Source organism: Hemibagrus wyckioides, linkage group LG16, assembly GCF_019097595.1.
Source record: "Hemibagrus wyckioides isolate EC202008001 linkage group LG16, SWU_Hwy_1.0, whole genome shotgun sequence".
Taxonomy (NCBI): domain Eukaryota; kingdom Metazoa; phylum Chordata; class Actinopteri; order Siluriformes; family Bagridae; genus Hemibagrus; species Hemibagrus wyckioides.
The window spans coordinates 3,587,281-3,610,419 of NC_080725.1; the positions used below are offsets into that span (position 1 = coordinate 3,587,281).

The window sequence follows — 23,139 nt, forward strand, 5'->3', positions numbered from 1 at the left end:
GCCCAAGCCCAACCCCAGGAAAACAACACCTGAATTCAATGATTTGGAGGAGTGTCCCAAAACTTTTGGCAAAATAGTGTATCTGGTGACTGGGAAGACCACCTTAGAACAGTGAACTCATTGTCATGTTCAAGAAAGTTTAAGACGTTTGATTTGTATGGCAGGATGCTATATCATCCTGGAAGTAGCCATTAGAAGATGGGTAAGTTGTAGTCCGGAAGGGATGCACATGGTCAGCAACAACACTTAAATAGACTAGCATTCACATGATGCTTTGTTGGTATTAACACACTCAAAGTGTTCCAAGAAAACACTTCCCATGCATTTTTGCCACCTTCACCAGCCTGGACTGTTGATACAAGGCAGGTCAGGTCCATGGATTCATTCCCTAAATGTTTTGAGTAAATTTAAGAGACTGTTGTGTGTGAAAATCCCAGGAGATCAGCAGTTATAGGAAAACTCAAGCCAATCTGGCTCAATCATGCTATGATAAAAATCACATTTCTTTCCCATTCTGGTGGTTGATGTAAACATTACCTGAAGCTGCTTGCCCATATTTGCATGCTTTTATGCATTGCACTGCTGTCACATTGGTTGCATGAATGACTAGATGAACAGATGTTTGTGGGTGAATACAATACATATTACATATGAAAAATAAGATACCTTGATGTATGTAGACAATAATTGTGACACAATATAAAGGCCTGAGGGGGAAAAAGCCTCTCTCTTTATTAATACCTCAAATCCAGACTGAATGCAGCAAACGCTTTTGTATATCTTTTGTAAAGCTTTTTGTTTTTCGTACACAGTCAAAAAAATGTAATCTAATTCCAAACTGAATTAAAAAGAATAAAAGTGTCCTTCATTTCTAAACAACTGAACCTAGGAAAGTCCCTCAAGTTTGTCCACATCACCCCACTCCTGTGCCTCTTTGTCCTGGCTTGCTGTAGCTGCCTGCATGAGATTTAAAACATTTCTCCTAACAGGATTTCAACTTGACAGTATCATTAGACCTTTATTTGTGCTAGCATAAGGAAATGTTTTTCACTGAGACTACAGAACATGAAGGTGCTCTGGTTAAGGGTGTTTGCCTGTTTTTTTTCTTCTTCGTTGCAAACTTGTAGCTCAGAATGATAATGAAAGCTGGGAGGTAGATGCTGAACATGCCAAGAATACTAGCAGCTAACACCGAACACACCCTCACTAAAAGTACAATACCAATAGTTTCCACAAGGCATTAAGTCACTGAAACAGGACAGTGTGATGTCATCTAATTTACCAGTGATGAGAGAATTTTGCCTGTGACAGCTATCGCTACAATTTTATATTTTATACACATCGAATGATCGATGAAAGAAAAATGCTTTGATATTAAAACTGACATAAAAGGTATAAAGATAAAGAACAAGGTAACAGAAAACCAATATTAAAAAAGGTTTTGCTGTGATTCTCTTGGAGAATATGGACACAAGAGAAAAAACACACGATAAAAACATGTTTAGGATAATTAAAAAACTGTAAGACGTATCAGTCTGTATTATTCTTCTTTACCAATGACAGTTCTTATACCATCAAACTCATCAGGTAAATCAGGAAGTACTCCAATAATTATCATGGCAGGGGAGTTGTTTAAGATCATTTGTAGAATCTAAGACAACTTGCAGTTGTCTTCAACACTGTATTTCTATTTGTAAACCATGATAGCTCTGTTGAACTTACCTTTTCTCTATACACAGGCATGTGATATCTTTTGCCTAAATCTGTATGCTAGTCCAGTATTAAATGACTATAATTGTGTGTAAACATCTTGTGAAAACGATTTTTATATAAAGATGTGATAGAAGTACATCAATTCCTGTCTTCGATTATATTCTGAAAGAATAAAAAGACTCAAAGTAAAAGTAAAACAAAAGTATGATCTGAAAGGATGAAAGTAAAAGTGCAAAGAAGAGTTACGAAAGAGAAAGACTGCGCTTTAAATCACACACCAGTTTTGATTAGACACTAAATTAGTAGCTTTTCACCAAGTAGTTTTGCCAAACATGGCTAAAATTGCTAATACATTAAATGTTAGCTAGCATAACTCTTTATATTTTAATGCACTATTAATCTGTCGTAATACATTTTGCTTAGATAAAACCAACATGTAGCTAATGGTGTACTCAGTTGTAACGATAATTATTAAGAAACTTACCTCAGTCTTTTTGTTTGTTTGTTATTGTTGAAGACACCGTAAGCGAGTAGTAGGTTGATATTACTGAGGTAAAAATGCTCTTAGAAAATGTGAAAGAAAAACGCAAGAATTAATACTTTGGAAGCAGTATAATAGCATGGTTGTGATATAAGCCTAACATTAACTTGAATCCAAGTCTACCAAGCATGTGAGCAGTGACATGTGAAGTCAATAAGACTGAGTATCTCCTCATCACGGCACCTATTAGTGGGTGGGATATATTAGGCAGCAAGTCAACATTTTGTCCTCAAAGTTGATGTTAGAAGCAGGAAAAATGGGCAAGCGTAAGGATTTGAGAGAGTTTGATGAAGGACCAAATGGTGATGGCTGGACCACTGGATCAGAGCATCTCCAAAACTGCAGCTCTTGTGGGGTGTTCCCGGTCTGCAGTGGTCAGTATCTATCAAAAGTGCTCCAAGGAAGGAACAGTGGTGAACCGGTGACAGGGTCATGGGCGGCCAAGGCTCACTGATGCATGTGGGGAGTGAAGGCTGGCCCGTGTGATCCGATCCAACAGACGAGCTACTGCTGCTCAAACTGCTGAAGAAGTTAATGCTGGTTCTGATAGAAAGGTGTCAGTATACACAGTGCATCACAGTTTGTTGTGTTTTGGCAGCAAAAGGGGGACCAACACAATATTAGTCAGGTGCTCGTAATGTTATGCCTGACCGGTGTATAAGAAAAAAGGCTACTACACTGTACTTTTCCTTTCCTTGTCACTGGGGCAGTATCCTCAAGTGTACACCTCTTGCATATAAAACAGAAAAGTGTCTGTAGTGTCCCTTTACTCTATAAACAAATTGTGCATTCATACACACATAATTTGTACACTAAACCAAGTGAACAATACATACGAAAGGTACAAATGGTAAGAGATGTCCTTTTTTTTGGTCAGTGTTTTTGAGGTTGTGTAGCACCGATCTCCGAAACTTGAAATCACACAAGCACCCACTGCTTTAATATTATGAAAGCATTATGACATGATAATAATGCAAACTGATATTACACTTAAAACCGTATAATGGTACTTGAAAATTCACAGTGCTACAATTTGTATGGGTGTAGCATGTTTGATATTTTATGTGCCACACCTTTGGATGTGTTTCTGATGTAATCCACACTAATACCGAACAGTGTTTTAAAAACAATACAACTTCCTGATTACAGTGACGTCATTGGTGATGTGGCGCATCATGATGATTAACCAATCAATAAACTTCAATAATGCACAGGTGTCAACATGAATCAACATGTTTATTCTGTGAGTTGACAAAAAAACCCCATTGTGAACTAATGTCCATTATTAAGACACAGTTTAAATTCATACAGTACATAAAATTGTTTCTCCTTCACCTCGATCTGTCCTCAGGTTTTCTGGCTGGAACCACAGATCTTATGAAGTGCACTCTGGAGCTCAACAGCACCCAAAGTGTTACATATGAGGAAACCTGTGCCTTCATTCACACATGCAAACAAGTACATTTTTAGGAGGAACATTCAAGAAAAAGCAGTAAAGAAAAAGACGAATGGCTGCAATTACAGTATTTTTAAACGTCCTTCATTTTCAGGCAGTAATTTTCAGGCGCAGGACGAACAAAAACCCCCGGAATAAACATGCGATATCATATCAAAGAGCAGAGATCACTTCCGTCTTCCGTAGGCGCCTCTTCCGTCCAGTCCATCTTCTGCTCCTACCTTCACTTGGAGCTGGTGTACTTGGTCACAGCCTTGGTGCCCTCGGACACGGCGTGTTTGGCCAGTTCTCCTGGCAAAAGCAGGCGCACGGCGGTCTGAATCTCTCGGGATGTGATGGTGGAGCGCTTGTTGTAATGAGCCAGGCGAGAAGCTTCGCCGGCAATGCGCTCGAAGATGTCATTGACGAATGAATTCATGATGCCCATTGCTTTGGATGAAATACCAGTGTCCGGGTGGACTTGTTTTAACACTTTGTACACGTAAATGGCATAGCTTTCTTTCCTGGTCTTGCGCCTTTTCTTGTCCCCCTTCTTCTGTGTTTTGGTCACAGCCTTTTTCGAGCCCTTCTTAGGTGCTGGGGCGGATTTCGCAGGGTCAGGCATCTTTTCAGTTCGTCAATGTAACGTCAAATCTTCTCGGTTCGTCTCTGTGTACGTTATGCGCGGTCGTCTCGCCTCTATTTATAGAATTCGCTTGTAAATTACAGTCCAGGCAGACTTGACTTCGATTGGACTTACGCACGGTGTCGCGCTCCACATAGCACTTTGTGATTGGTCGCGTTGTAGAGCTTCAGCGTGTCCAATCCGTTTCAGGATCGGGGTATAAATATCAAACCCTGCTTACATCACAATACAGCGCGGTGACTGCAATTGAAACACAGAGCGAGTTATAAACTACGGCACTGTCATTCGCTTTGTTGTGGTTTTAATATGTCTGGTAGGGGGAAAACCGGAGGAAAGGCCCGAGCCAAGGCCAAATCTCGTTCGTCCAGAGCTGGACTTCAGTTTCCAGTGGGTCGTGTCCACAGACTGTTACGCAAAGGGAACTATGCTGAGCGGGTAGGCGCGGGGGCGCCGGTCTATCTGGCCGCCGTTCTGGAATATCTGACGGCTGAAATTCTCGAGCTGGCCGGAAACGCGGCGAGAGATAACAAAAAGACCAGGATCATCCCCCGCCATCTGCAGCTCGCAGTTCGTAACGACGAGGAGCTCAATAAACTTTTAGGTGGCGTTACCATCGCCCAGGGCGGAGTGTTGCCAAACATCCAAGCTGTTTTGCTGCCCAAGAAAACCGAGAAACCAGCCAAGAGCAAGTGATGAGCTTCGTGACCGAGGACACTGACATCACGGCTCCACACAGCGATGCCACCATTTTGAGTCTCTAAAGTAACACATTTTCTTGTTCTCGCTTGATTCTGCATTGTCTTAAGGTGTTATGAAACTGAGTTATGCTGTTGATGTTTCTTGGAGAAATTGCTTGTTTATGTGAGGCGCCGCGTCCACATCGAAACGGACACTAACCACTACTGGCTCCAAACGAGCGGCGGACATGTTCAACCTGGCCAGGAACAAAGGTGGACTGTGAGCGGATTAAAAATGGGGGGGAAAAACCATACATGGGCTGAACGTTAGTATACACACTTAGTAGTTTTTAGACCAGTGCTTGTTGTCGTTCCCACTGCTTTTAAATGACCTTGTTATTTTTCCTTCTGTTAATTGAATAAATGTTAAGAGCCTGAGAAGGGCACAAAGACGCGCAGTGTATCAGTGTAATTTTTCCAAACCGCAGAAAGCTGCATGAATTAAACTGTTATTAATGTTTATGGCTCTTGTCTAATTACACATGCTTAGTATTAGCCCTGCTCTTACACCCAGTCAGACATTATTTCCAATACATTAACAGCACAAACATGACAGAACCGGTCCATATCATTTTATTGTACAAACACAATGCATACATTATGTACACTTCGTTATATATTTACCTGATTTAAAGAAAAATCACTGGCATTTAATAACAAATTAAGTGCTATTTAAATAAACATTATTTTTTTCTTAATATAACCATTGAACTTGGTGGTTATATATAATAATGGCCACCAGGGGGCAGTTTTAGCCAACTACCAAAACAAAAGTGTTCTTCGGGTATAGCAGCAAGACATAGCTAGGGCATTTTGCATTAACTCAAACATTACCTCCTTTTTCGGGTACACCTGACATCATTACTCATATAGATCTTATTGAATAAAAACAATAAAAAAAAAAAAAGCCCATAGCGGTAACAAATCTTGACTCCTGGCTTCAGGTTTATTTATAAGTCAGCCTCAATTCCCTGCCTCGCTGTAACCCTCCGTTTTCATGTCATTCAGTCCCAGGTCTTCATTCTGTTCAAACGTTCGCACGTACTTTTCAATCTTCATCTCAGGATCGGGGTCTGGAGCGTAAATGTTCTACGGAGAGAAATTTCACGTTTAATCTTAAATCTGTCTTAACCATTAGGGTAGCAGTAATGGAAAGAAGTTTACCTGCAGGTAACTGTTCCCTGCCGGATCATCGAGGATGATGTGGGCGTCTATTTCTCCAGACATAATCTTGATAACACAAGGCGAACAAAGGAGAGAATTGGACAGTGCACCAATAATCATCGTTAATGTGATCAAAATATCAGGTTCTATAAATCACAGACTCAAAGTTAATAATCCAGCCTGATGTGCTATATATATATATATAGTAGATCTAATGCCTGTCCCATTGAAGTCCCATTGCAAATATAGTTAACACACACCTACAGGCAACTCAGAGTCATCAATCCACATAATGGTTTGTTTTTGGAGGGTGGGAGGAAAACTAGAGAACACACTATCCAGAGAATATGTCAAATATGGCACAGACAAACTCTGGAGTGAACTGGTAACTACTCACTGTGCTACAATGTCACCTGTACTTTATACAATTGTTACAAAATTAACATAAGCCTATATCTAATCTACAGGCTGGATGTCAAGTGTTTCACATAATAAAAGTATATAAAAGTACATAGCCCTTGCCAGATGGTCTGGTACAAATCCAACTTACACTATATTGCCAAAAGTTTTGGGACGTCTGCCTTCACATGCATATGGATGTAATATGGAGTTGTCCCGCCCTTTGCAGCGATAACAGCTTCAACTCTTCTGGGAAGGCTTTCCACAAGGTTTAGGAGTGTGTTTATAGGAATTTTTGACCATTCCTCTAGAAGCACATTTGTGAGGTCAGGCACTGATGTTGGTCTGGCTCACAGTCTCTGCTCTAATTCATCCCAAAGGTGTTCTATGGGGTTGAGGTCAGGACTCTGTGAAGTTCCTCCACACCAAACTCACTCATCCATGTCTTTATGGACCTTGCTTTGTGCACTGGTGTGCAGTCATGTTGGAACAGGAAGGGGTCATCCCCAAACTGTTCCCACAAAGTTGGGAGCATGAAATTGTCCAAAATGTCTCGGTATGAAGCTGAAGCATTTAGGAAGGAAGAATCGCCAACAACTCTGTCTGGTCTGCAAACTATGTTTCACAACCATAGGCACACGAGAAATGATAAATAACAACATCACACGTGAGATCAGAGTTCTCGCACAAGACTGGAAATGGTACTCCACAAGAAGTTCACGATCCAAATGGTCTGTGCATTATTTGCTTGGGGAGACACAGGGAACAAGGGTTGTGCGTTCTGCAAAGAGAGTTGTAGGAATAATTCTGCAGTGTGCTGCTGCTGATCCAGAAGGACCATGAAGGAGTCTTTCCCAGAACCAAAGCCATGCTTGCTGATATTGTGGTCTATAACTCCTCCCAGAACTTCCCGCTGCCCTGTATCTTGCTCTCTTATTAGCTGTAGGTCTTCGCTGATGTCAGAACTCATTTCACACAGCAGGATTTTGAATCGCTGACAGGTCCAGATATTTAGCATGCCAAATATTTCATGGGCATCGGAGACACATCAGCGATTCTCTCCGATCGTATCTTTTAAATTCACACTGCGTGAGTGAAAATCAGGGCTAAAATCGTGCAGCGTGAACTCTGCGTTAGTTTCATCGAAGTTAAACTGCACTGCTGCTCCAACTTTGTGGCAACATTTTGGGGAAGAACCACATGGCTATGATGATGATCAGGTGTCAATAAACCTTTGGCTATACAGTGTATTGGCACCTTTGAATAAGACAGCAGGGTTAGGGTTAAAGCACGTGTGTGTAGCAAGTAAAAGTTCAAACCTTGTCGATCTTTTTCCCAAACAGCTCCAGTTTCTCAGATGTGTCAGAGACGGCACTGTCTCCGCAAACGAAGGGGTTCTTCATGACGATCTAAACCAGCAAAATTAAGAATGAGACGCCTTCCTGTAAATCAAAATATCCTAAAATAAAATACGATTGCTGATGCTCACTAGTTCCTTGATGTCCTTAAGGAGCCCTTCCAGAGTGGTGAATTTTCCTCCTAACGCCGCCATGCCTAGTTCAAACTCCAGCTCCGGGATCAGAACGCTGCAAGTCTCTGACTGTCGCGCACACACAAACCACACACCATATCAGTAAATAATCCAAGGATTTCACATTTCAAAGCATGAGCTTCAAACATTGGCTTTAGTGTTGGTGTAGAGAAAACAATCCCAATCTGCATTAAAGACTGGGAGAAAAAGCTTTTGGCTTTTCTGTTTACTGCTAACAGTTTTATTTTTGAGCATGGAGGGTGTGTGTGGCCTGAGAATACCTTTAGCAGGTCTCGTGACATGTCCGACGGGTCAGTAAGATGGAGAGTGATTCTGGTTCCCAGCTCCTCTGTAGCACCACCTGATTTCACCTGTGCAAACAGTACAATAATACGATAAATATTATTTATGGAATTTTTTGACCCCAAGATTTTTACAGTATTCACGCACAGAGATACAGAGAAATGTACTGAGAAAAAACATACAATACTAGAGATATCCAAATTGTTTGCAATGGCAGTGACAGTAATGTTCTTTCGGCGGCTCCCTGTTCGGGGTGGCTACAGCGGATCATTTAGTCCACATGTTTCAATTAGGCACAGGTTTTACACCAGATGCCCTTTTTTACACAACCTTCCCATTTTATCCAGGCTTGGGACTGGCACTGAGAGTTAACTCTTCAGTGGCTGGGTTAGTGCCCTGCCCGGGAATAGAACCAATGAGGATCCTGCCGCTGGACCACCAGGAGGCTAATGGCAGTTACAGGGCTCTAAAATATTTCAAAGTGTTATCATGAGAAAATCCACAATAAATATCACCAATGCCATAAATACAACACATTCTATCTCATTATATTTTTATGTCAGTGATGTTACACATATTAAGACATAACTATGTGGCACTACATCCAGATCTATTTAGTAACATAGCTGGCCTTTTCTGACCTCATTAGTTCGATGTCCACAGCTGTCACAGTTGGTGGCCATGATGATAACTTCTTTGAAATGTGGAATTTCTGATTAGCAGTAAAGGAACAGATTTTAAAGTAAAATGGCAAAAAAAAAAAAAATCAGAGGAAGAGAAGAAGCCTTTATTTGTTATTTATATGGCACAGTGAAATCCTTTTCTTCACATATACCAGCTTTGGAGGTTAAGGTCAGAGCACCATGATATACAGCACCCCTGGGGCAGAGAGGGTTAAACACCATGCTCAAGGGACCAACCGTGGCAGGTTGGTGGTGCTGGGGCTTGAACCTCTGACCTTGCTATCATTAAGTATGCATGCTACGTGTTACATTTGTGTCACTGGATAAAAGTTTATAAAGGTACTTATATTAAATAATACCGTGCCATACGTAAAGATGAAATGCAATGATTTATGTAGCTGTATGTATATAAATGGATGGTTTACAGCAGCCTGTATGAATTATAAGCATAATTTCTTCTCTCTTCTAACAGCCTCACAGGAAAGAAACAAAGTTTAAACCATAAAAACCTCAGCAGCATCCAGCTAATGGTTTGCATTTTTTCAGATTAATTCTCCAATACTGCTGACTTCCACGGACACTGCTGACCAATCCTGTCGGCTGCCACAAAACCTCTGATCAATCCCTCCTGCTCTCACACTCAAAATAACATCAATATCGGTCTAGTGATTTTAACCACCATGGTTAAAATGGCGGCGTATAATCCAGCAAAAATCCTTCAGAGATGTTTTCAGTGTGAATTATTATTTTTTTGCCTGCTCATCATTCCTGTCTCCAGCTCTATCCAAAACACTTATGTCCACACATACAGCAGACTGATGCTATTGGATAGTTAAAAATCTATTTAAATATCACTAATTTCTTCTACAGTTAATGTGAGCAGAGAGAACCTTTCTTTATTATTCAACGTGGTTCCACAGTTGACATACACCAATCAGGCATAACATTATGACCACCTGCCTAATATTGTGTTGGTCCCCAAAACAGCCCTGACCCATCCTGCACTGTGTATTCTGACACCTTTCTATCTGAACCAGCATTGACTTGATCAACAGTAGCTCACCTGTTGGATCGGATCACACAGGCCAGCCTTCACTCCCCACGTGCATCACTTGACCGTCCATGACCCTGTCTCCGGTTCACCATTGTTCCTTCCTTAGAGCACTTTTGATAGATACTGACCACTGCAGACTGGGAACACCCCACAAGAGCTGCAGTTTAGGAGATGTTCTGATCCAGCAGTCTAGCCATCACAATTTGGCGCTTCATCAAACCCACTAACAGGTGCCATGATGAGGAGATACTCAGTGTTATTCACGTCACCAATGCTCATAATGTTATGCCTGATCGGTGTAAAGTCAGACCTGTTCACATTAAACAGGAAGAAAACCTCACTGTGTTACCAGCCTTCAAAGGATACGGACAAGTTTCATGTTTGTTGAGGCAGGAGCGTTGCACTCTGGACAGTTGGTGTTGAACACCAGGACTTCGTTCCTCATTGTGTCCAAATCGTTGCCAGCTTTCTCCTCTTCCACTGGTTCACTTTCCTGAAAAGAAACATGGAGAATGTTACTCAAGGCAAATAATGAACTAAACTTGATACAAATGCTAATACAAAATAAAAGCATGAAAAGAAAGGATGGCTTGATAGCAGTCCCAGTCTTCTCACCTGTATCCCAAGGGCTGTGTTTTGTTCAGGTGTCCTTTTGTAATAAGATACGGTGAGAGCTTGGTCTTTCTGTGGTGCAAATGGATTCTCTATGAAACTGTTCCCTGAAGGATCATTAATGATCTGACGGGTAAAAGAGAGAAGTGTTTACACACAGAGACACAAACAAATCCCCCAAAACAGCCTCTTTACTGTTACCATTAATAAATAATAAGTTATCGCTTTGTATTAGGGGTAATAATGAATCACCAGTGTAAATTCTTCTGCAACATCTTTCAGTTTTTGGAGTCTCTGAATAAACTGGTCTATTTTGTCTGCTACTTCCGGATCAGTGGCCTGAAAAGAAACATAGAGATTGAGCATGACATGCAAGAAAATTCTAATTTACGCATCAATTGAAATATTCGTCATATGTGACATGTTGCTGTTGTTCTTTCGGCTGCTCCCAGTTCTGGGTCGCCACAGTGGATCATTTGGTCCTCATGTTTTCATTTGGCACAGGTTTTTACACCGGATGCCCTTCCTGACACAACCCTCCCATTTAATCTGGGCTTGGAACCGGCACTAAGAGTTAACTTTTCGGAGGCTGGATAAGCACGCTGCCCGGCAATCGAACCCGGGCTGAGCTCAGGATCCTGCCGCTGGACCACAAGGAGGCACTAATATGTGACTTATGACATGAAAATAAATATCCTGTGCACTCAATAGAATACTATATCTTCTCATGTTAATATCTTCACTTCAGAGCATAGAGAATTAGAGAATTTTACAACTAAATCCCTAGCATGTGTTGGTGCACAGAATGCTGTTTTTACCAGATGTGCGGCAAGAAAACAGCAATTTTACTTAACAAATAAACTAATTTCCTGCCTTCTTGATTTCTGTTGGCTCACAAAACTGAAGGCAAGTCAAAAAACAAACGTGTCTTTCACGTTCCTCATCCTTCCTCTTTAGTGAATTATCTTTCACAGATTTCTCACAGATATTCACAGATTTATCAAAGAAACTGCAGAAAAGCTTTTTTGACTGTGGCAGGGGGTCAAAAATGATAAATTCTATGGCTAAACAATAGATTCAGTCCTTAGACCCTCTGTATGACCCACATCAGCTTGTATCAGACGTGCATCAGTGACCACAGATAGTTAATACCCAGTTCTAATGTGGTGGTAGCTGTGAGACAGGCAAGGTACATATGAGGATTAAAATGCACAATTATGTTATACAATCCAGGAATTAGCTGTTTTTCATTTCTGCCCCTGAGCAAATGAAAATTTAACTGATTCTTTGTTAATCTGGTCACCAAATTAGTATGTGATCATCAAACGGCCAGCAAAAAAATAAATAAACCAGCACACACCCGTCGTATTGGTTGATCTTGTTCTAATCCTGCTACTGCTCTGTCGAGGAGTCCCTCAACGGTAGAGAGTGCTGAAAAAGAGAAATAAACATAAACCAGTGTACGATAAAATTCACATCACAGCACACCACCTCCTCTAACAGAATAGCAAATTCACTTGATTTATATGGGATCCTCATAAATGCAGTAATACTCACAGCCCTTTTGTGTGAATGCAGGGATTTCAAAGTCCAGCTCAGGAATTCTAGTAGTGGCACTGTCCGTCTTCACAACCTCGCGGTTCATATCCTATGCAACAGAAACAAAATACAACGTAGAAATGCTTTAGAGCCCAAAAATACCCTGCAGTCGTACTAACGAGAACTCTGTATAACTGAATGTATACAGCACAACATATGCATTGTTGTCATGCTAAAAAAAAACTTTGACGCATTACATGAACTACACAGAACCATTATATCTAATTGCTTTCACGTGTATGAATGTGGTACTGTGGTATGATTGGGCATTTCTATGATACACTATACTGCCAAAACTTTTAGGACACCCATCCAAATCATTGAATTCAGGGGTTGGGCTCGGTCCCATATTTCCAGTGAAAGGAACTCTTAATGCTTCAGTATAGGTGTTCCACAAGGTTTAGGAGTGTGTTTATGTTTAGGAATTTTTTAGACCATTCTTTTAGAAGCGCATTTGTGAGGTCAGGCACTGATGTTGGACGAGAAGGTCTGGCTCGCAGTCTCCACTCTAATTCATCCCAAAGGTGTTCTATGGGGTTGAGGTCAGGACTCTGTGCAGGCCAGTCCAGTTCCTCCACACCAAACTCACTCATCCATGTATTTATGGACCTTAGTTTGTGCACTGGTGTGCAGTCATGTTGGAACAGGAAGGGGTCATCCCCAAACTGTTCCCACAAAGTTGGGAGCATTAAATTGTCCAAAATGTCTCAGTATGAAGCTGAAACATTAAGAGTTCCTGGAACTAAGGGGCCGAGCCCAACCCCTGAATTCAATGATTTGCAGGGGTGTCCCAAAACCTTTGGCAATATATTGTATGACGCAGTATGTTATTACACAGTTACAGTACAATAACATATGGAGAAAATCAGCACTCTGATCACACCGTCACCTCTTTAGTCTTTATGTGGAGTGTGTAGCAGACTCCCTGCTCCTGGATTCGACCTGCAGACTGGATCTCTGTATTGGTCCAGTGACAGTGAGGACATGTGAAGGAACTGATGATGATCTCCCTAAAGAAGGGGATTTTGGTTAGAAGAAGACGAGTCTTTCCCTGAAAAAGAGATAAAGACATGTCATCTGCACACCTCGCTGTCTAACCACAAACAGTCAAGTACTCTTATCGTTATGAATGATGTTATTGATGCTGTATTCTGGTCACTCACGTTCTCGTAGCAGTTCATACACAAGCTCTCGATTTCAGTGGGCTGAGCGTCGTCCTCGTCTGCGTTCATGTCTTTAAACATAACGCCGCGCACTTGATCCTCACCTATCACCGACATTGTTTGTGAAGCCCTAGTTAGCTCTGCGTCACAAGGAAAATAAATAAATCGGAGTTGAGCTTGAAACGTAGAAATATGGGAGGAAGAACTGTCTAGAAAATTCGTGCCGCTCAGACGCACATGGATCCGCGGTAGGCACTTCCGGTTAAAAACTTAAAGCGTGGCAAAATAAAAGTCCGTGAACGACGGTTAATGTAAAAAGGCTCCAAGCGCCTTAACTCTCACAGCCCTTTTTGATATATTTTCACTTGTGATCGATTTAATTTATAGCTGTGTTTTTTTTTGTTATTTCTTTCTGGTACAAATAACCGGAAAGATATGATTGATTAATCCACGGCATTAGAAAAATGTCGCTAAGAATATCCGCGTGGAAAACAATCGGGTTTGCTTTTTAGTTTCGTGAACATTGCGTGCAATATGTGAAGGAACTGGTTCGGGATGTTATTTACACATAAAAGGCTACTAACTATGACAACAACTCAATAATAAAAATGTTTCAATTTGTCCGAATATTCGTGATTTGTGTGACTTTTGTAGTGGCTATCAGGTTCTGCGCATGCGCATTGCAGCCAACAACACATTGGGCAATGATGTCTGCTTTTCTGTTAAAGACATTTTTGGGGGGGAATCTTTAATTACAAGAAAGAGGAGAGTGACAAATATTTTCTAATAAATTTTATCTTTATATCTGCCAAATTCTATATTCATAAATGTAACTTTACTAATAATAGAACCACTCTTTATGGTGTTCAAAAATGACATAAGATATTTTGAAAGCATACAGTTTTCCAAAAATAACAAGGCTTTAAAAAATACCACGGCTCCATGAGTGTTATGAAATAGATCTTTAAATTTATTTATTTATTTATTTTTGCCCCATTGCTGTTCTTGCCTGTTTGTACCCTTATATGTTATTGTTGTTAAGACCCCTGTTGTTCTGTTTGTATTTGATCTTGGTTCAATAAATAATAATTAAAACACACACACAAATTGTTTTATGACATACACATGCTTTAGGCAAGTCTGTTTTACGTTAATAAACATGGCTACAGAGTAAAGACTTGTTCATGTTATTCACTGTTTATATCCAGCTGTATTCTTTAGAAAACAAAACATCCGGCTATACTACAAATGTAAGCCCTAAAAATACTGTACCTGTATTATTTGGCTGTTATGGTTTATTTTTCTTGTACAAGTTTTTATTTATGACCTTATTACCCATGTTTGTGGACACTGCTGAAAGTTGTAAATTTCCCATTGGGATGAATAAAGTATCTCTCTATCTATCTCTCTATCTATCTCAAAACTATACATAAACAAATGTAAATATACCAACAAGTGCCTATTTAGTGTTTACACTTCTGAGGGAAAGAAAAGAGATGCTTAAATTGTATAGCTGTGCATTCATTTAATGTTTCATTTTCTTCATATCCTTAGAAGCAATTAGAAGATGCAAGAAAATTCAATCAAAGAAGTGACAAATGTAAAAACATGACAGTAGGTTGATTCACTAGTCTAACTTGCCCCCGCATATGAACTGGTGCGTCAGTGTGTGTGTTTGGTCCCATCTCTTCATTCTATCCAGGCTGTATTCCCACCTTATGCTCAGTGTTCCTAGAAGAGACACTAATCAGGACAGCAAATACTAAAGAAAAATGCATAACTACAGTAGGCTTCAGCATTAAACATCTGTTTAATGATTTCTTTGCAAAAATGTTATTTTAATAATATATGTATGTTAAGCTTGTACACCAAAAACCATGCATGCCGATTTATTTTTCTCTAAGCAGAATTTGCTTATTTTGTATTTGGAAAATAAGTTCTTTGGTCACAAAGTCTCCAGCTGTACCATTAAGAGACCTCCATGTCAACCGTGCTGCTGCTGGAGCCCACGGACACCGTGTTGGCAACCAAGCGCTCCCGACTTCCGAAAGCCTCCACCACTGTAGCTACATCGCTAATGTCCCACACTCGCAGCCCATCCTTTTGTCCTCCAAACGCATAAACGAACGGCATGTCAGGACAGCAAGCTGCACAAAAAAGCACTCCCATTTTCATATCTCTGGAGTGGATGAGCTTGGGTTTGTTCCCGAGAATATCCCAGATCTTCACGTGTTTGTCAGCAGAACTGGTAACCAGGCAGCCGCTTACTTGACTGCTCAGGTTCATACCTGACACCTCTCCATCATGTGCCCTCAGGGTGAAGACCAGCTTGTCTGATCTGGCATCTAAACAGTAAACGAAGCCATCCTCTGTACTTGCAAGGAAGTTGCAGGGGGAGAACTGATTCCACACCAGTCGCTCCACCTGACCGCTGAAGCGCCAGATACGATTGCTGGATTCTGGATTGCGACAGTCATACAGGATAGCTGACTTATCATAAGACCCAGTGATTAGAGTCTGTGCCTCGAATGGGTGGAACTTCAGAGTCTGGACCTTATCTGTGTGACGTCTTAGTGTTGTTGCTGGTTTGCCTTGCACAAGGTCCCAAAGAACCACGGTCTCATCAGCAGAAGCACTTGCCAAAACATTCTTAACCACCGGGTTCCATGACAAATCCAACACAGCATCAGTGTGGCCCTCTATAGGCTCTGCGGCATTCTTCTTCTTCTTCTTTTTCTTGGTCTTCTTACTGCCCAGAGAAAACACAGGCTCTAGGCTATCCACCACATCCAGATCCCACACATCAATAATTGGGGTCATGTTTCCAATGGCGGCGAAATTACCGGTGCTTGCGTCAGGGCTAGGGTCAAAGTTCAGCCACTCGACACTCAGTGGATAAGCAGGCAGGAGGATGTCATGGTGGACATACAGAGAGTTCTCTTCAGAGTTATACACATAAACTTCAAGGTTGCAACAATCCTTTTCAGCCCTACCAGCCAGAATGAGATTATCAGTCGGCTTGATCTGGAAGTCCTCTCGTTCATACTGGTCTGTGTCTTTAATGGTGACATAAGGATCTTCGTCGTTACTGCCAAACACAGTCAGACCTGCCAGACTGTCCCCGATATTAGCCGTCTCAAGATCTTCCTCATCGTATTTGTCCAGTTCGTACTCAGCAAGATCATCTTCTGCTGGCTTTTTATCATCAGCGTCAGGCATTTCTGAGGCTGACTGAGTTTCTGTCTTCTCTTGATCACTCCCCGGGCACTCTTCATCATCATCATGATGCCTTAATTCATCCTTTGCCTCAGATATGATGCGCTGCAGCTCCTCTTTGCTCAACTCAACTTTATCTGGTGTTTCCTTAGAAACCCCCCTCCTCACCCATCCAACACAAGTTATTTGAGAGCTCATGATCACACCAACTATTAAATAATTGTTATATAAATTCTTCTCTGGTGTCGGAAGTACCGAGTCAAAAATGTTGACACTACTGCCTGGGGAAACACGAGGCTTGTCGGGGTCCTGTAATAACCTAGCGCGATTTTATGACGTTTTGCGTGTTGCCGAATAGATCGCCTAATTTTTTTTCTAAAATGAAACAGTAGCCTGTAAAAAAAAAAAAAAAAAAAATCCAGAAGCTGTTCATATACTGTATTTTGCAGTTTTGGCAATATTTATATAACAAAGGACATTTAAATAATTTAATTGTGCGGGAATGAAAGATGCGTATGAGCCACGTCAGATCTAAGACCTGTTTTACTTATTGCTACATACCTGTTACATACCTGACGGTAGAGAAGTTTTTAGCGCTATACATGGCCATTATAACTTTTGCATGGTTAACCTTTTCCAGACCAGTTTAAATTAAGAATCAAAGCCATTTGTCCACGCTTGGATTAAAATAGATCATGATTCAGCTGTAGACGCGGTATTAAGCTAAGGCAGACGCGTTAAAATCACCGCCATCTTGGAAGGGGCAACTTTCGCTATTGAGTCTACGGACATAAACGCCTGAAATCTCTCTTTATTTTTTGTCTCATTTGTGTATTGCAAAAAAAAAAAAAAAATTTGGGACACCCCTCCAAGTCATTGAATTCAGGTGTTGTTTTTCAGGGGTTGGGCTCGGTTCCTGGAAGGGACTCTTAATGCTTCAGCTTCATACCAAGACATTTTGGACAATTTCATGCTCCCAACTTTGTGGGAACAGTTTGGGGATGACCCCTTCCTGTTCCAACATGACTGCACACCAGTCTATATCATAAGATTATCATTGGATTATCATATTTATATAATTTTTTTCAAAAAAAGTGAGCCAAACAACACCATTGTAGGTCGTTCCAGTCAAAAGATAACTTGCTTTTCAGTCATATCTCACTTTATTGGACAGTAAGAGACAGAATCATTTATTTCTGTAATCATGTTAAAAATAGCTTCTCATTTAGTTTCTTTTTCTTTGGACCTCTTCTTGCAGTGTAATTTTATTTCCTCACTGGAAACCTACATGACCTTACCAAATGAGTCACACAGGGAAGCAGAGCCCTTGCCTTTGGTTCACGTGATTAATAACATAAATTATAATATAACATTTTAACATCAGCACACATTGTAGTGTATACATTGTGCCCAAAACAAAAGTGGTTGCTGTTAAGTGAATGATAGAAGAATTTACCCACATTGTTGATGCACAATTAAATATGTAAGACTCTCCTACCCCTAAATACATAACTAATGGCTTCCTGCTCACACTTAATACAAACACTGTTTTAAACAGCTGTATTTCTGATAGCACAATTAGACATTACCCAACTCACTAGCAGTATTGATAATGATAAATATTTGTTTACAATGCAGGAAAGACAAAAGGACCATGTGATAGTTAGGGATCTATTTATTCACTCAGTGTAGGGTCTTCATACTGTTTTTTTTTGTTGTGGTTGTTTGAAAGTGCATTTTTCCGAGCTCACAAAATAGCTATTAAGTAGTCATAGGTCACTGCATACAGATCTGGCCTACTGGGATCAACAGAATATTGTTAGTCTATGTCATTGCTATTTTATCTTTAATCAACTTCTTCGATGGTTGGTCCAGAAGAACCACCACCAGAGGGAGCTCCAGCTGCTCCGGGAAATCCACCTGGCATTCCACCTGGCATGCCTCCAGCACTCTGGTACAGTTTGGTAATGATAGGGTTGCAGACTTTCTCCAGTTCTTGCTGCTGATGCTCATATTCTTCTTTTTCTGCAGTCTGTAAAACAAGGGAATTTTATAGTAAAAAACAGTCTATTAGCAAAGATATTAAGTTTAAGCTACTATGATAGGAGAAACACCTAAAATTACCTGATTCTTATCAAGCCAGCTAATGATCTCATTGCATTTGTCAAGAATCCTCTGCTTGTCCTCGTCACTGATCTTGCCCTGCAGTTTCTCATCCTCTACAGTGGACTTCATGTTGAAAGCATAGGACTCCAGGCCATTCTTGGCAGACACCTTGTCACGCTGAACATCATCCTCAGCCTTGTATTTCTCAGCCTCCTGCACCATGCGTTCAATGTCCTCCTTGCTGAGACGACCTAATAATAAAATTAGACAACTTCAGAAAACTGGAATAAAAGCTAAACAAGCACCAAATTCACAGAATTCAGGAAATCAACCTACCCTTGTCATTGGTGATGGTGATCTTGTTCTCTTTGCCAGTGCTCTTGTCAACAGCAGAGACATTAAGGATGCCATTGGCATCAATGTCAAATGTGACCTCAATCTGGGGAACACCACGAGGAGCAGGTGGGATTCCAGTGAGCTCAAACTTGCCCAGCAGATTGTTGTCCTTGGTCATGGCACGCTCACCTTCATAAACCTGTGAGAGGGAAGGGGTATTATTTTTTTGTCTGTACCCGTAAGGCCTTAAACCATGTTTAGAAGCTATAAATCGCTCAGACATCCAAGGAAGGTACTTGGGCCATCTTTGGTCTTTTACAACCTCTGGTGGAAACTACAAATGGCAGGAATCATCTTCATCATAGCGATAAATAAATCAAAAGCTAATTAAAATTTGGTTCTAACCTGAATCAGCACACCAGGCTGGTTGTCAGAGTAGGTGGTGAAAGTCTGGGTCTGCTTGGTTGGAATGGTGGTATTACGCTTGATCAGAGCAGTCATCACACCACCAGCAGTCTCAATTCCAAGAGACAGAGGGGTGACATCCAGAAGCAGCAGGTCCTGAACATTTTCAGATTTGTCCCCAGAGAGAATGGCTGCTTGGACAGCTGAAAAGTAACAGAGAGTTAAGATCTTCAAAAGGTAACTGGAAAGCAATTCTATCCCTTGCTGTCGCTCAGACATCCAAGGAAGGTACTTGGGCCATCTTTGGTTTGGTAACTAACCTGCTCCATAAGCTACAGCCTCATCAGGGTTGATGTTCTTATTGAGCTCCTTGCCATTGAAGAAATCTTGGAGAAGCTTCTGGATCTTAGGGATTCGGGTAGAGCCACCAACCAGGACAATGTCGTGGATCTGAGACTTGTCTAATTTGGCATCACGGAGAGATTTTTCAACGGGGTCCAGGGTTCCGCGGAAGAGGTCAGCGTTGAGCTCCTCAAAGCGAGCTCTGGTGATGGAGGTGTAGAAATCAACACCCTCATAAAGGGAGTCGATCTCAATACTGGCCTGAGTGCTAGAGGACAGGGTGCGCTTGGCCCGCTCGCAGGCAGTGCGCAGACGGCGAACAGCTCTCTTGTTGTCACTGATGTCCTTCTTGTACTTGCGTTTGAACTCTGCAATGAAGTGGTTTACCATGCGGTTGTCAAAGTCTTCACCACCCAGGTGAGTGTCACCAGCAGTGGATTTGACCTCAAAGATGCCATCTTCAATGGTCAAGATAGACACATCAAAGGTGCCACCACCAAGATCAAAAATAAGCACATTCCTCTCAGAGCCAACCTAAAATGACAAACACTTCAGCATTTACTAGCCAGCTGCAAATAAATGTTTAAATGAAATAAACAGCTAAATTTAGAAGCCACACTTTTTTTTTACCTTCTTGTCCAGACCATAGGCAATAGCAGCAGCAGTGGGCTCATTAATAATTCGTAAAACATTTAGACCAGAGATTGTGCCAGCATCTTTCGTGGCTTGACGCTGAGAATCGTTGAAGTAAGCTGGTACTGTGATCACAGCGTTACTGATAGACTGCAATGAAATTTTTTACCAGGACTTAGAATACTGTTCTATTTAAATGACCTTAAATGTTCAACAATAAACATTTTTTGTTTATTTAAGACACCCACCTTTCCAAGGTAGGCTTCAGCAATTTCCTTCATCTTTACCAACACCATGGAGGAGATTTCCTCAGGGTAGAAGTTCTTAGTCTCTCCTTTATATTCAACCTCCACTTTGGGACGTCCACCATCGCTGATGACCTTGAAAGGCCAGTGTTTCATGTCAGATTGAACCACCGGATCCTCAAACCTTCTGCCTATCAGGCGCTTGGCATCTAAAATCAGACAATACCAAAACATGGTCACTCAAGCGACATTAATTCGATTTCAAACAACCACAAAACAGGTTTAGACATGTACACATTTTGGAGGAATAAACAAACCAAAGATTGTGTTGGTGGGGTTCATGGCCACTTGGTTCTTGGCTGCATCACCGATCAACCTTTCAGTATCAGTGAAGGCCACATAACTTGGGGTGGTCCTGTTTCCTTGGTCATTAGCTATAATTTCAACTTTTCCATGCTGGAAGATTCCTACACAGGAATAAGTGGTCCCCAGATCAATACCAACTGCAGTTCCCTTTGACATGGTGCCTGTGAAAAAAAATCCCAGAGGAGTCATGTGTCGGAATGGTGGAATAAACCTGATGCCACGGTGTACTTTGAAACCTGAAATGTATTAATGATAAAATGGCACAAATTGACTAGGTTAGACCAACATTATTATTATTATTATTATTATTAGTCTATTAATGCTACACCACACTCTAAACAGGAGTGTCTAGTTTACTGTAAATTAGTGTTTTATTTAGCTTTATTTTATTGACTGCAGTTGTTTTTTATTTCATTATTTTATTGGTTAAAATGGATGAATAGTTTGAACCACATTATATGTGAATTGTGCAGTAAGGACTGCTCTAGTGACAAAATAATCTTGATCTTGAATTATTATTATTTTTTTATTGAAAAGCAAGCTTCAGTCTGTGAACTAGAAGCTCCTTCAAGTGTGTCAGCATTCTCAGATAACATAAAGGGCAGGAGGGTAAGGTTTGGCTGTAAAATATTAATCAGGGATAGGTTTTCCAGAAGCTTCCAAGCATAAATATAACCTTAATTAAGATCATTGCAAAGTACTGCATCCAGAAAAGGTCAATACACGGGAACAACCTAAGATTTCTATATCAGCTGTACTTTTGGGTTTTTTCCTTCTCTACCCGTTTGCCGACAAATCCCGCCCCCTGCGCTAAATTCAGACCGCTGATTGGACAGACTCTTGTACTTCTTAACTATTATCCAATCCTTGCTTTAACCTTATTGCTAGAATAAAAATAACGCGTCCCTCTTCCCTGGGCCGTTGATTTTGAAGGATAATGCCGGACTGCGGGAAGCTTCTGCGCTGGAGACAAGCGCCATTACTGCCTCCATCCTATCCTGTGCCTTCAGAAGAATCACGCACCAGCTGCTACTAATAATAAACATCACATCTGATGTAAAATGCAGCTCCGTTTGAGTTGAGTTGAATAATCATAGACTATTGTACAAATCCAACCACACATTTAATGCGGGCTAATTCTATTTCACTTCGGCACAAACTCACTGCGCATGCCCCAAAAAATAAGATGTGAGTGATGTTACCTGTTGTTTTCCGTTCCCGTGCCGGTTAAACAGCTCTGTGAGCGTGCCTGGGTGTATGTGTTGGAGATGAGAGCCGTGTGTGGACACTGCAGGGAGCCGCTTATTTCTGGGTTCCGTGTGCAGCCGATAGCCAATCAGATTCCGCGCAGAAACGCGCCGCACCTGCAGATGGAACATTCTGGTGCCTTCGAGCGCGTGCTGGATTGAAGCCTACATGCATAATCCGAGCGGATATATCACACGCGACCTCAAACCCATATGACTCCTTACAGGATAATAAGTGTAGAGATTCTATGGACTCGTGGCACAGTAATATTAAAAATATAATACCAGACTAGATAGATAGATAGATAGATAGATAGATAGATAGATAGATAGACAGACTTTATTTACCCCACGAAGGAAATTCTGGTGTTACAGAAGCTTAGTCAGTTACAAGATACAAAACACCTAAAATTATAAAATGGAAAATTATATACACTATATTGGCAAAAGTTTTGGGACACCCCTCCAAGGAACTCTTAATGCTTCAGCTTCATACCAAGACATTTTGGACAATTTCATGCTCCCAACTTTGTGGGAACAGTTTGGGGATGACCCCTTCCTGTTCCAACATGACTGCACACCAGTGCACAAAGCAAAGTCCATAAAGACATGGATGAGTGAGTTTGGTGTGGAGGAACTTGACTGACCTGCACAGAGTCCTGA

The 23,139-nt window shown here is 41.1% G+C and overlaps 4 protein-coding genes, 1 non-coding gene and 1 pseudogene across 5 annotated transcripts; 1 reads left to right on the top strand and 5 right to left on the bottom strand.

The window, feature by feature from the left end:
* Positions 1–3,471: 3,471 nt before the first annotated feature.
* Positions 3,472–4,378, bottom strand: LOC131366720 (histone H2B 3). Its single transcript, XM_058411423.1, has one exon. It carries the CDS (start codon positions 4,312–4,314, stop codon positions 3,934–3,936), a length of 381 nt encoding a protein of 126 aa, XP_058267406.1. The 5' UTR covers positions 4,315–4,378; the 3' UTR covers positions 3,472–3,933.
* Positions 4,379–4,552: 174 nt separating this feature from the next.
* Positions 4,553–5,464, top strand: LOC131366719 (histone H2A). Its single transcript, XM_058411422.1, has one exon. It carries the CDS (start codon positions 4,642–4,644, stop codon positions 5,026–5,028), a length of 387 nt encoding a protein of 128 aa, XP_058267405.1. The 5' UTR covers positions 4,553–4,641; the 3' UTR covers positions 5,029–5,464.
* Positions 5,465–5,955: 491 nt separating this feature from the next.
* Positions 5,956–13,852, bottom strand: zpr1 (ZPR1 zinc finger). Its single transcript, XM_058411421.1, has 13 exons — positions 13,581–13,852; positions 13,307–13,468; positions 12,376–12,466; positions 12,179–12,249; positions 11,071–11,157; positions 10,822–10,944; positions 10,573–10,699; positions 9,111–9,181; positions 8,448–8,537; positions 8,125–8,235; positions 7,955–8,044; positions 6,237–6,302; positions 5,956–6,161 (listed from the first exon to the last, which is right to left on the bottom strand). Exons 1-13 carry the CDS (start codon positions 13,695–13,697, stop codon positions 6,036–6,038), a joined length of 1,332 nt encoding a protein of 443 aa, XP_058267404.1. The 5' UTR covers positions 13,698–13,852; the 3' UTR covers positions 5,956–6,035.
* Positions 13,853–14,563: 711 nt separating this feature from the next.
* Positions 14,564–17,126, bottom strand: pwp1 (PWP1 homolog, endonuclein; the record flags this gene model as incomplete). Its single annotated transcript, XM_058412363.1, has 1 exon — positions 14,564–17,126. A coding segment is annotated over one exon (1,578 nt), but the record flags the coding sequence as incomplete, so codon positions are not given.
* A 1,327-nt stretch (positions 17,127–18,453) lies between these two features.
* LOC131367104 (heat shock cognate 71 kDa protein-like) lies at positions 18,454–22,570 on the bottom strand (annotated as a pseudogene).
* LOC131367418 (small nucleolar RNA SNORD14) lies at positions 19,510–19,606 on the bottom strand. The gene has a single exon (XR_009206937.1). It is a non-coding gene; the product is annotated as a small nucleolar RNA SNORD14 (small nucleolar RNA).
* Positions 22,571–23,139: the final 569 nt, after the last annotated feature.